Raw genomic sequence first — 13,110 nt, forward strand, 5'->3', positions numbered from 1 at the left:
CGTACTGCGGTTGTGATGCACAATCACGGTGTCGGCCCAGGATAGCATGTTCGACAAGATCGTTTCAGGCACGCAATCGTTTGAAGGTGAAGCACAGGAGCGAAAGTTGTTAGTCGTAGCGTACTCGAGTCCAGTAGCTCGAGGCGGAATACATACCAGTTGAGATGCTGAGCCTACACTATCTGCAAAGTAAGACACAAGAGGTATCCAAAGTTCCATTGTGGAAGCCAATTACTGAAGGCGCGGTGAAACTCGAGGTCAGTGACATGCGAGATGCGTGGATGTACCAGCTGACGGTGATGGTAGTCGGACGACACGCCTTTCGCATCTTGCGCAGATCGAACAAAAGCCTCGCAAGTCCTCTACGAGATCTCGGGTCTCCAGTCGATCACAAGGATCAACCAAAACAAGATGTGCAAATATTACGCTCATACTCACCCATGTGGCCACACCAGGACTGTGTTTGCTTCATACTGTTCCAACGCGGCCATGATGCAGAAACCTTGTGACCGTGGTGAGATCTGGGTAACTGTCAAGATGGAAGCCAGCTGCGGGCAATGCATGGACGACGTGGGATATCCTGTCCCCCGGACGAAGAAGGCCAGCGAACGAGAGAGCATTCGTCGGTAGTAGTCGCTAGATAGGGGCTTGACAAAAAGGTCTTGGTGGTCTGTTTCATCATTCATGCCATTGGTCGAAGGCGTACTAGCTTATGTCGGTCGAGGCATATTCTCGCTCTCACGCAGGTGGACGGTATATGGGTCTGTCATGTACATTATCGGACTTGGGCGCACTCGGCATATATTGTAGGGTCTGTCAGTACATCGAAACCAATAGCTCTGCTTACTACACATTTGCAGGGGCAATCAAGTTGGACTCGTCCACACTCCAGCAAGGAGAACAACACCTCGAGGAGTGTGGTATTCGCTTACATAACTCGCTTAATTTGTCCTCGGTAGTTGTATGAGATGCGACAACCCAGTCTTGATATTATCTGAACTCTTCGGGCCATCGAGTACAGTGTCAGGTCGGAAGAGAAGTTGATGCAGATGATGGAAAACACCACGAACGCGAACACGACACGACCGGCGGAAGTTGCCGACAGTACCAAGCCCGATCGGGATCCACCATCTGAAAGAGACGACAGTAGTGGCCCAGTGAACAACCCGCAAGCATCCGAGGAACGTCAGCACGAGGAGAAGCATGCGCGCCAAGTCTCAGACGAGCACGGCAACGAGGACGTTGGCCACACGCAGCTATCGTTGCAAAACGAGAAGGAAGTAAATGTCACGGCCAGCGGTAGCACGGATGATGGCAAGACTCCAGATGCAGACGACGACGGAGATGAATCCAAGTATCCTAGCGGAACGAAGTTGGCGTTGCTCACGCTGGGCTTATGCTTGGCCACCTTCGTCGTTGTTCTCGACAATACTGTTCGTCGTTCGATACCTAGACGGTGTTCAACAGCCCACCAGCTGACCACACCACAGTTCACCGCTACGGCAATACCCAGGATAACGACGGTCGTCGACTCCCTGAATGATGTCGGCTGGTATGGTTCGAGCTACCTCTTGACAACCACCTCGTTGCAGCCATCCTTCGGCAAGGTCTATACGTATTTCAACGTGAAGTGGACTCACCTCACCGCACTATGCATCTTCGAGCTGTGTTCTCTAATTCGTGCTGCCGCAACTAGTTCAAAGATGCTCATTGTTGGAAGAGCGGTTGCTGGAGCTGGAGCCACTGCTTTGTTCTCCGGAGGCATGAACATTGTCGGGTACTGCGTTCCGCTACGTAGAAGGGCGATGTATATTGCCTCCTTGTCCTCGATTTTTGGTATCGCATCTGTGGTAGGCCCTATACTCGGAGGAGCCCTGACCGACAAAGCATCGTGGCGATAGTGTAAGCATCTTGAGACTGATGGCTTTGCAGTGTTACCCGAAATCTGCTGACACTCCTACTCTGCCCTGCAGGCTTCTGGATAAACGTTCCGTTCGGCGGAGTGGCCCTGGCAACCGTGTTCCTATTCTTCAGTGAGCCGGCTCGACAACACACCAAGATGTCTGTGAGGGAGAAAATCAAGCAGATCGATCTTCTTGGCGCCTTCTTCTTGATATGCGCAATCGTATGCTTGCTGCTTGCACTGCAATGTGTTGGCTCGCTCTATCCGCGGCACGATAGCTGAGTATGGGGCTGCCTTCTTGGATTTGGTTTGATCTTGGCAATATTCCTTAGTCTCCAAATTTGGCTGCAAGAACGAGCTACCATTCCTCCTCGAATCTTCAAGAACCGTACGGTAGCTGCCTGTGCAGCCTTTCCGGCGTTCCTCGCCGTGGCTTTATACTCGTGAGTGAGCCGAACAATACATCCACAGACACCTGACTGACCGACCTAGGCACATATATTATCTGCCGTTTTACTTCCAGGCTGTCAAAGGCACTTCGGCTGAAGGCTCAGGTATTTGGTGCATCCCATACCTTGTAAGCATAATGCTTGCATCCATTATAGTAGGCGGCGCCATTACGCTCCTTGGTCCTTACAATCCTCCGATGTAGGCAGGTGTAACCATATTCGTAAGTGTGATAGGCTGGACCATCTTTGAGAACGTCATGAGTCCACACTAACGCTCTTCGCAGACGATCGGCTCTGCCATGATCTACACCCTCAAGGTTGGATCTGGGACTGGAGTTTGGACCGGCTACCAGATCCTGGCTGGCGTAGGAGCAGGTGCCTGTGTTCAGATACCTTTCATAGCTGTACAGGTCGTGCTTAACGAGAAGGATATGCCTGTCGGCAACGCGGTAAGTGACCCAGACGTCGGTCGCTCCTCAACATGATGCTGATCATGCTACTCTCCTAGGTCGCTATTTTCTTCAACACCCTAGGAGGTGCCATCAGCGTCAGCATCGCGCAAAACATCTTCTCCAACACCTTGATCAAGCAACTGCCAAAAGATGCACCAGGTGTCAACCCAGCATTGATAATCGGAGCTGGCGCAACTCACATTAGAGAGGTCACTACTCCACAACAACTTCCCGGCGTACTACTTGCTTACGACAAAGCCATCACAACGGCCTTCATACTGCCAATAGCAACATCAGGTCTCGCATTTTTGGCATCTTTAGCAATGGAGTGGAAGAGCGTGAAAGGCAAGAAGCTGATCCCTGGTGGTGCTTAATTCGTGATCTTCATAGAACGGGTGACCCGATGTTCTTGCTTGTGGACCCTTGAATATGTAGACAATCCCTACCACGATCAATCATATTTCTCCATCAGCTTGTTGGCCTCGACCATCTCGGCAAAGGCGTCGATTCTCGTGGTGTTGGCCCATGGTTTGAGCTCGCACTCCTTCCTGACCACGCCAGCGAAACAACCTGTCCACTTCTCACGAGGATACTCAGCTACAACGCTCTTGATAGTGTCTTCGTGTACGAGCTCTCCGTTCAAGCCGGCATTATCCAACACAGTGGCAAAGTGGGTGACAGCCGTGAGCGTGGTGATGTTACCAGTATCTCCCAGATCCTGGTGGCGGATGATAGTCTCGCACACAGCTTCTGCTTGCGAGACGTCGGCGTGCAGAGACTTCAAAAGATCCAGTGAAATAGTGCCACCATAGAATTCGAACGAAAGGTTCGTACTGGTGATGTTGTTGTCCGTCGTGCCAATATCGTGAAGCAGACAAGCCAACAAATATGTCTCTGGGCTGAACTTCCATTCTGGAAAGTGCTGCGTCACGATCGCCTGGCCTAAGCTGGTGTCAGTCGCTGACATTGCCATGAAAGCTGATGGTTGTTACCGTAGTAGAATACTCGCATGCTGTGATTGTAGGTCTGTCGGGAGAGGTTCTTTCTGGCATAGCTGACCACTTGATCCACTAGCGGACTGCTTGGTAACGGAATGTCGTCTACTCGGATGGGTCGAGATGGCTCCTTATGCTTTCGGTTTGCGACGAGCTTGTCAAGTGATCGCGGTACGGCCGTCCAGCCATGTTCCTGCTGATAAGCCGACATGATGTTTGACAGAGTATGAAAGCGCTTGGCGCTTGATCGATTAGTTGCGAGTGTTGTTGATGCCAGATCTGAAGAATCGAGAGTGTGCAGGTCATATGTACATCGAAGAAATTGTCACGCCTTGTCGGTCCCTTTTTCACTGATTATTGAACGATACATGCTGACATCACGACTACACAGTCTCTGCGTTGGGTTATACGTCTTTCTAAATCGTTGCGTCGCCCTCCTCCAAGGTAGTGTCATGCTGATTGTGCTTACGTCGTAGATACACATCGCTGGGAAACTTCCACAAGAAGGAATCGACTCAGCCCAAATGCGGAAGTAGCGAGGCGTAAGCTACGACGAAACCATGCCATTCCAAAAGTTCCACGTCTCGTACGAGGCAGGGTGTCGAAGAATGCAACCAAGCAACGATGATACAAGAGCGTTGCGAGCTATATACAAGCAATGCGAATGACGCCACCTGCGCCATACAAGAGCTTCGCCGCGCCAATCTATGCTTCTATCCCTTGCGCTTCCCCGAACACCAACGCTATGCGAAGCAGATACTAGAATGATACTTGTAGGTGTAGAGCGGACTCTTAGACGTGATAGGAGACGCCGTGCTGCCAGGCTCGCGACCACACTTTCTTCTTTCCAGCTAAGGGGAGCGTGTCTCGCGAAGCTCACTAGTTGATCGCAGTGGCTTGCTGGGATGTGTAAGTCCGCAGACATGCAGTCTGCAATAACCTCATGTAGCGAAGACACAGCTCGTTGATCTTAAGCGCCGGCCTTGTCGTGCTCAGAACCGCTTTGCCGGCCACCAGTCTTGCTGCTGCTGCTGGGCTCGCCACTGAAAGGGCCATAGCCATACGCAGGCGTCGTGTCCGTGGACTGACTCGGCGCTTTGTTCCCAGCTTCCTCGACCGGATCGTTCTTGATGACGATGTCGTCATCCTTCTTAGTGTCAGGATGAGCTTCCAACTTCGCTTCCTTGTATAGGTCGCTCCTAGACCGGTCGCGAGCGAATGGAAGGCTCTTATCATCATGTCCTATAGGCGACCAGCCTCCAGCAATTGAGCCGGCCACGACACCAGCCATAGCCACACTCGCAAGCGCCGAGTTCGACCTTGAGCGACCACGTCTTCGTCGAGACTCGGGCGTAGGAGGAGCAGGCGAGTAACCGCTGTTAGAGTCACCCTCCGGCTCATTGTTGGGCGTGCGAGGCAGACTCGAGCTAGCCCTGCTTCGACTCGGGCTGCGACTATGAAGCAATGCTTCCTTCGGATGCTGCACCACAAATCTAAGTGCGTTGAGCCGACCACCCTTGTACTTCCTGATCCAAGCCAATTCCTCCCGAATATTATACAAAGCCTCATTGAACTGGAACGGGTTTTCCTCATCAGTGACGAAAACCTTGTCCTTCTTCGGCTTGCTGACCCAGCGACGAATAGGTCGAGGTACGAACTTCGTGGCGAGTTCATCGGGCACCAGTCGAATCACTATTCCGATGGGCAACGATAATGCGCCAAGGACGAGAGCGATCGCCCACTGATCGCCATGCTGTCGTTGGGCCTGAAAAGCTGGCCAACCACCGACGAAGATGATGAGGACTTGGCCTCCGATCATGATGAAGAAGATACCGATGAAGAACAAGTTGCGCTGTATGCCTTCGAAGACATTGAAGCGATTGTCGAGACGGCGATTGTTGAGTGCGTTGAAGATCTGCATCCAGACGAAAGTGTTGAAGACAAGGGTCTGCTTCTCGCGGTGCTCTTCATCGGTATTGTACTTGAAGATCGAGTTGCCGGCGAAGTACAGGATCAGAGTGATAGTGAGCTGATAGATCGCCTGCCCGATGATCATCTTCCACATGGTGACAGAAATGAGAGGCGCGGATTTCCCATCTGGCTTGCGGTCCAAGATCTTGCGTGAAGGTGGGTCAGTGGCAAGTGCCAGGGCAGCCATGGTGTCCATAATGAGGTTGACCCAGAGCAACTGTACGGCTGTCAAGACGGACTCCTCTGTCGCACTTGACACCGCAGAGATGAAGGCTAGGAGCACAGCGGTAATATTGACCGTAATCTGGAACTGCAGAAACTTGCGGACAGCATCGTTGACTGCACGGCCCCACATGAGCGCGAGAACAATCGAGGCAAAGTTGTCGTCCATGAGAATGATGTCGGAGGCTTCCTTCGCGACTTCAGTACCAGCGATATTCATCGAGAAACCAACATCGGCGGCCTTGAGAGCAGGTGCGTCGTTGGTACCATCACCAGTCACAGCAACAGTCTCGCCCATCTCCTTCAGACGCTTGACCAAAGTCCGCTTATCCTCAGGCGAAGATCGAGCAAGAACCTGCAGCTTAGGAATGATGGCGCGCTGCTCGGCATTGCTCATCTTACGAAACTCAGGCCCTTCCAGCGCGACACCACCAGTAGTGAAGATGCCGCACTCCTTCGCAATGGCCTTGGCAGTCAGAATATTGTCGCCAGTGACCATACGAGGAAAGACACCAGCCTTGATGCAGTCCTTGACGGCTTCAGGCACACCGGGTCGAAGAGGATCCTGAATACCGACTACGGACAAAAAGGTCATGTTCTTACACACATCCTCGAACACCACTTGCGTCTTGTCGTCCTCCTGTCTCCTGGCGTTCTTAGGTGGCCAGCTTTCGAAGTCACGGTAGATGAAGCCGATGGTGCGTAAAGACCGCTCAGCGTAAGCGTCGATCAATTTCTGGATGGTCTCCTTGTTTGCGCCAGTCATAGTCGTGGCCTCGATGCCCTTTGTAGGTTCAGCTTGTAGCATGGAACAGTATCGCAACATGATCTCGCTAGCGCCTTTGACCACGAGACGATAGCCACCTTTGTCCCTGCGCTTGATGACCATAGCCATGCACTTTCTGCCCGAGTCGAATGGTACCATCTGCACAATCTCGGCATTGCTACGCTCGATACTGACAGTCTCCATACCCAGATGGGCCCGAGCAAAGTCCAGTAGTGCCGTCTCTGTCTTCGAGCCTATAAAGACGTTCTTGCCATTGTCCTCGGTCTCGAACGCAGTAGAATTTATCGCGATGCTGTCTTTCCAAAGAGTCTTCACAGGCTGCGAGAGTGCATTGATAAACTCGGCAGTTGGCACGCCGGCCACGTCGTCGCGGTCGTCTTCGGCAGTTCTACCGCTGAATCTGTTAGAAGTCCCAACGCAACCAGCTACAACAGTCATGACGTTTTGTGTAAGCGTTCCAGTCTTGTCCGAGCATACCGTGGTGGCGTTGCCCATCGTCTCGCAAGATCTGAGTACGCGCACGAGGTTTCTATCCTTCAACATGCGCTTTGTAGCATAAGCGAGGGCGAGAGTGACAGCAAGGGGTAGGCCTTCCGGAACGGCAACAACCACGATCGTGACGGCCGTGATAAGTATCGTCATGAACTGCTGGCCTTTTTGCGCGGGTGTGTTGGTGTTAGTGCGTAACTGGGCCAGGAATTTGATGAGCAGGACGACGAAGAGAAGCAGTGCAGCAGCAGATCCAAGCTTGGCGATGTACTCGGCGAGGTCGTTGAGTTTGCTCTGCAAAGGTGTAGCATCAGTGCCCTCTTGGAGGGAAAGCATAGTCTTGCCGTAGGTTGAGTGAACACCAGTCGCGGTCACGAGCATGCGGCCAAAGCCTTCGGTGACCTTGCCACCAGATATCATGAAGGGGTCCATCTTCTTCAGTGGTTCTCCCGCCTCCATTGCGCGGTAGACCTCATCGGCCGCTGTCTTCTTCATGATGTCCGACTCGCCAGTGGCTGAGGATTCGTCACACTTCACGCTATGGCCACTAATGTAGATGCCATCCACGGGTAGGATATCACCAGGCTCAACAAGCAGAACCTCACCAACCAGGATGTCGTGTATGCTAATCTCCTGAGTACGTCCAGAGCGTATGACTTTGACATTGCGGCTCTCCTTCTTCTTGTTGAGCTTCGCAAATTGTCGTTCCTTTTGCCAGTCGTTCGCTGCACCGACAACCACCACGACCACGATCGCAACAATAATGGCCACACCTTCGATCCACTCTACACCTCCATCAGGCGTTCCCAGCGCTTGGTACAAGCCTAGAGCAAGTGCAATGATCGCAGCCACGGTCAGGACCATCAGGACTTTGTCGTTGTATGCCAGCCACATGAGCTGAAAGATGCTCTTTGGCTTCCGCTCCGGTAATCGGTTGTCGTCGAATATGCGTTTGCGATCCTCAAAACTCCCTTCACTCTTCTTCTCTCCTGACAATTCGGCGATTGGCTCCTCGACGGCGGTCCGGTCAGAGGCAGGACTGGACGACGCAGTGGCTTCTTCAAAGGTAACGGCACCATCTAGCCTCGACTCATCCATGCTGAGACCTGTATTCCTGTCTGACCTCAATCCTTTCTCAATGCCCACCAGACCACCAAGAGCATGAAATGCGCCCAAGCTCTTCGGGTTGAGTAACTTGCTCATGTGTCCCGGTGCATACGCGAATGGATTGTTCTCACGAACGAAGTCATCCTCTGTGCCCTTATCCGGCAGTAATGCCTCCTCTCTCTCTGGTATCACGAACTGCTCGCCATCACCCGCCTTGTTATCACGCTTGTCGAAAGTCTTCGGCGGGCTATCAGGCGACTGTGTGTTGACATATGTGATGTCCGAGGTCGAGGCCTCCGTCTCGCCCGAAGCATTCGTATCAAAGCTCTGACCTCTACTTCGTGTATTCGGTACCGATAAGAAGTTGTGTGGGTTGTTCCATTGTGACGGCGACGACACATTATGCGGGCTGGTAGGTCTTGAATCCATTCTATCGAAACTGCCACTCGCCCGTAGATCTGTAGGCGTCGAGAGCGTGTTCGATCCCGGTCGTAGCCTTGCGGGCGACTTGTCACCATTCAAGGACCGCCCATCGTCGGACAGCTTGTCCATCTCGTGATCCGGGCGCTGCAGGTTGGACATGTTGTCCGTCGAACGTCGCACAGCAGACGTGTCTATGGTTATTGTTGGCGCACGCGGCCGCTTTCCCTGTGACGTTGGAGACGACGAAGCTCTTGTGGTGGAGGCGGTGCCCGTGGGGGGCCCCGGTGGGTCGACCATGTTTGCTATGTTGGTTCGGTTATGCGAAGTGGGTTTCCGACGCTGGAATGCTGGGGCGGCTATGCATGCAGCACATCAGATACCCCACGAAGGATGCAAAGATGCGGCCTTGAAGGATATGTAGATGCTAGTGCCGAGCGTGGCAGTGCTCCAGCCAAGGCGAGAGGCAAAGAGACGACGTACGATGGAGGCGGCTGCGGGATCATGTGAAGCGTGTGAAGCGTAAGAGGTAGGCTCTGTAGGGCTCTGCGACTGTCAGTCGAGCTGGACAAACTTTCTCACCAGCTCATGGTGGAAGGTACGAGGCAGGCTGGCCATACCACGCCGAGGCCTTGGTCATGGGGGCGGGCGACTCGAGAGGGCAGTGCAGTAAGCTACTGCTGACCATGTCTCGTCTCGGTGGCAAATGTTATGGAACGGTGGAAGGCTTACCAAATGACTGTGCTTGGTTGGGTGCTTGGTGTTTGTCTTGGTCATGGACTATGACCTCCAGACACTCCTCCTGCGAAAGCACAAGAGATGCGGCTCATAACAGACAAAGCTATCACAAACGCTGGCCAGGACATACATAGACCGAGCTCGCGAGCCTCGTCTTGATGCAGTATGCCTCTGGATCTTTCCAGCTTGGCAAGCAGCTGCAGAGGATGCCTGACCAACACACTGGAGGAGCATTGATGCCGCAGCAGGTTGAGTGGTTGGCCATTTCACCATCTGGTCTTGCCTCATTGCTTGGTTGAAGTCCGCCAAGAACGAGGCAGTGCAAAGCTAGCGTATGACCTTCCCGTAGCCGCCCGTTTCCTCAACGGCTCGGTAAGGTGTTTCGAAGGAGGCGTGATCTCCGGATGCATAGACATGATTTGCGTGAACGAAGAAATCAACCGGCAATGCCAATTGTCATGTTATCTGATTGATGAGATTGCATCGATCATGCCACGATTATGCCTAGTTTGACTTTCATGCGCTTAAGGTTAGAACTACAGTTGAGCGCTACTCGCCGAGCCGCTGCAGCTCGGCATCCACATCTTCTGAACAACGTGGAACTCGAAATGCTGTCACAAGAACTTGAAAACTGATGATCAATACAAGCTTGCTTGTGATCGAACTCCTGTCTACACAAGTACGAGCAAGCACAATTGGCGCGCTCCAAGTCTCGAGACGAGCTTGGCCAGCAGCATGTTGACGAGTGTGGCGCAGATGCCCAGCACCATCGCGCCATGGCGAAGCGTGGCAAGACAAGGACGTGAGGCAGCTTGATCGAACGACATCCCGTTTCTCAAAAATGCATATCTCTCCAGCAATGCGCGACTTTTGAGCACCAAGTCTTACCAAGGAACTGTATTTTATGCGAGTCTTGGATCATGACGGCCTCATTACCGAGACATCGTTGCACGCTGGTGCTCTGATACTGAACGAGTCATGCTACCATCCTGTCACTGCCACGTAAAGAAAACGCTCACCGCTGCGCACGAAATGACGATTGTCGATGACAGCATCTAGAAAATCTAACTCCGTACACCACTGCCTCAAGCGCTTATGATCTGTTCTGCGCAGCGCCTAATCCTTCGTCGACTCGCAACATTCGTAGAGGGTTCTTCCCGCAGAGCACCGCCCCTGACGACGCGCAAGGGAGGCTCGCTTTGTACCAGTAGCTGCCTATGCAGAGCTCTCCAATCTTTCGGCACTGCTGCATCTCTATCAATTTCCCACAAGTACGCCATGTCGTCTCTGATCCTGCACCGCCAGAAATGTGCATCAAGACGCTGAGCTACTCCGGGGGCAGTATCGAGAAGGTCGACTAGCTCGTGCGCCGCAAGATGGTCAAGTGTCTGATGAAGGAGCTCAGTAAGTAGCTCAGCAAAGATGTGCCCGCCTTTCGATGAGATAGTCTTGCTTTCATGCCCTGACGTCGTCGCCCCAGCGTCGACTTGATCAAGAGGATTGAGCAGCCATGGCTAGAATGTGTCAGCTTATTGCTCCAGCAGAAATTCGGGAGTGCATGAGCTGACCAGTCTCGCACGAGTCTCATCGCCATCCTCCCACATCTCCTCCCAGGGCATCTTCTGCAGCTCGAAATACTGCATCCGGCGGAGAAAAAGCGACTCTCCGGAATCAAGTACCTGCATCCTGGATCTTATCGCTTCGACATCCAGCTCCGTGCTTCTCGGGCTCTTGACCATGTGGACTCTTTCGAGCATCTCGAAGCATATACAATGAACAGGATAATTGGCAAACATTTCCCCACCACCGCCCATTGAGCTCCTGTCAAGGTAAGTCGGCAAGTCGATCGTGTTGAAAACTTCGGCACGTCTGGAATTTGGCACGTTTGGGTCGTCGCCGACGTGGACTTGAACCCAGCCGTGAGTACTAGCCTTGCCAACACCAGACACATATGCGCAGCCGGTCTTTGGATTACGTCCGATGATCCGTAGGCGACGGAGCCAGTCAAGGTGTTTTGTTGAGAGCTCAGAAAAGGAGGCTTCTTGGTAGTTTGAGTTTGGACGGAGGTGTTCTAGCGGTGGTTGGAAGGGAGAACCGCAGACGGAGCACTGGATATTCCCTAAGAAGCACATAGCAGGATAGAGCTAGAGTCTAGAGCTGTACCCTGGTCTCCCAGTAGGATTCGAGGTCTGTGATGAGACGGAGAGGGCTGGGGAAACATGATCGTTATTATCGCTGGAACAGTATTGATCTCTTTGTGTCGTATCTAAACAGCAGTAAACGACCATCAACGAGCCGGTCTCACTGGCGTCCACGCAAGCCCATATGTTATACATCATTCGCGCCGATGTGGCGTGACCACCATCACAACAGAACTGGCCGTATCGCAGATTGGGCCTGTCAGGCTGTCCAGTCCGTACGCATCGTAAAGGCAACCACTCACAGCAGGAGCTGCCGCTCTTTCGGGAAGCTCAAGACTGACACCGTCCAGTGAGGTCTACATCGCGAACCACGCTGGCCATAGTAATATTTCCGCTCGCTGAGGCAATATAGTGCAGACGCGGGAGGAGCTGACACGGCAGGATACGATAAGGGAGTACCTCCGTACTTCATTGGTACTTCCAATAGCAGAGATTTGGGACCCACGAGTGCTCAAGTTGGTCGCAGTCAATAACGACAGATGTGGATGGAGCATTATACCGGCAGATCGTGACAAGAAAGATGCAGCTGATGTATACATGGCCGTAGAACGAGGTAGGGTAAGTAACGCTCGAGGCTCTTTCCATTGGCTCGGCATGGGCCGCCGCTAGCATCGCACGATCACATTCACCGAAACGAGTTCTGCACTTCATGCGATCGACCTTTTCGTGCTTCTGCCCCCTGGGTTCTGCGATGACCTTGATGCAGAGGTGCCGCGCAGATGGCTGCAATCAAAGCGCAAGATATCCAGACGTTGCATGCTCTTCATGCAGCCGATGGAGCCCCGTAATTCAATACCGGTCGTCCTGGGTGCGTGATGTCCATCTGGTTGCTGACGTTTGTGCTGCTTTGAGTGGTGCTAGCTGGATTATCGTACAAGACGTCGGGTTTCACTCTCCGTGGAACATGACTTGGACAGTGTAGGCACGCATTTTGCCTCCCTTTTGACTAGATCGTGATTCCAGGATCGAGAAGGATTCATGCGCTTTGATATGGCAGCTTGGAGGTAAGTGGGACGATCGATAGCTGCAATACGACGCCGTTGAAGCTGGTCTTCGCGATACTACTGATCTGGACCGGTACATGGACCATACAACCATAGCATGGACGGAGGAAGCTATTCTTTCCCCACATCGGCCTGGCCCTCCCTGGCCATCTACATGGCACCTGTCTTGCAGCATAACGGGACGCCGGCGATGAGTTTACACATGATATGGTCTATTGAGCTGTAAAACACAAAACGCAGTCACACCTGCGATGTCTTTAAACAAGGCGGCCCCAACACCATTATTCAAGCACGCCTCTTTTGCAGTGTGGGCAACTACAGCGATACGTCCAGTGGGTGCTCGCTGGCCTCGGGGATGTCAGAGCTTATGGG

General features: G+C 52.8%; 5 protein-coding genes across 5 annotated transcripts; 2 read left to right on the top strand and 3 right to left on the bottom strand.

Annotated features, from left to right (window-relative positions):
* Positions 1-1,052: 1,052 nt before the first annotated feature.
* Positions 1,053-1,901, top strand: LTS14_001941 (uncharacterized protein; the record flags this gene model as incomplete). The annotated part of the gene is made up of 2 exons (XM_064834649.1): positions 1,053-1,433; positions 1,491-1,901. 2 exons carry the CDS (start codon positions 1,053-1,055, stop codon positions 1,899-1,901), a joined length of 792 nt encoding a protein of 263 aa, XP_064697520.1.
* Positions 1,902-2,059: 158 nt separating this feature from the next.
* Positions 2,060-3,178, top strand: LTS14_001942 (uncharacterized protein; the record flags this gene model as incomplete). The annotated part of the gene is made up of 3 exons (XM_064834650.1): positions 2,060-2,125; positions 2,637-2,801; positions 2,861-3,178. The coding sequence occupies 3 exons, from the start codon at positions 2,060-2,062 to the stop codon at positions 3,176-3,178; spliced, it is 549 nt and encodes a 182-aa protein (XP_064697521.1).
* A 77-nt stretch (positions 3,179-3,255) lies between these two features.
* LTS14_001943 (uncharacterized protein) lies at positions 3,256-4,010 on the bottom strand (the record flags this gene model as incomplete). Its single annotated transcript, XM_064834651.1, has 2 exons — positions 3,256-3,746; positions 3,797-4,010. The coding sequence occupies 2 exons, from the start codon at positions 4,008-4,010 to the stop codon at positions 3,256-3,258; spliced, it is 705 nt and encodes a 234-aa protein (XP_064697522.1).
* Positions 4,011-4,769: 759 nt separating this feature from the next.
* Positions 4,770-9,798, bottom strand: PMC1 (plasma membrane calcium; the record flags this gene model as incomplete). Its single annotated transcript, XM_064834652.1, has 3 exons — positions 4,770-9,154; positions 9,528-9,597; positions 9,664-9,798. 3 exons carry the CDS (start codon positions 9,796-9,798, stop codon positions 4,770-4,772), a joined length of 4,590 nt encoding a protein of 1,529 aa, XP_064697523.1.
* Positions 9,799-11,062: 1,264 nt separating this feature from the next.
* Positions 11,063-11,652, bottom strand: LTS14_001945 (uncharacterized protein; the record flags this gene model as incomplete). The annotated part of the gene is made up of 1 exon (XM_064834653.1): positions 11,063-11,652. A coding segment is annotated over one exon (590 nt), but the record flags the coding sequence as incomplete, so codon positions are not given.
* Positions 11,653-13,110: the final 1,458 nt, after the last annotated feature.

This window comes from Recurvomyces mirabilis, assembly GCF_035927965.1.
Source record: "Recurvomyces mirabilis strain CCFEE 5264 chromosome Unknown scaffold_4, whole genome shotgun sequence".
Classification (NCBI taxonomy): Eukaryota; Fungi; Ascomycota; class Dothideomycetes; order Mycosphaerellales; family Teratosphaeriaceae; genus Recurvomyces; species Recurvomyces mirabilis.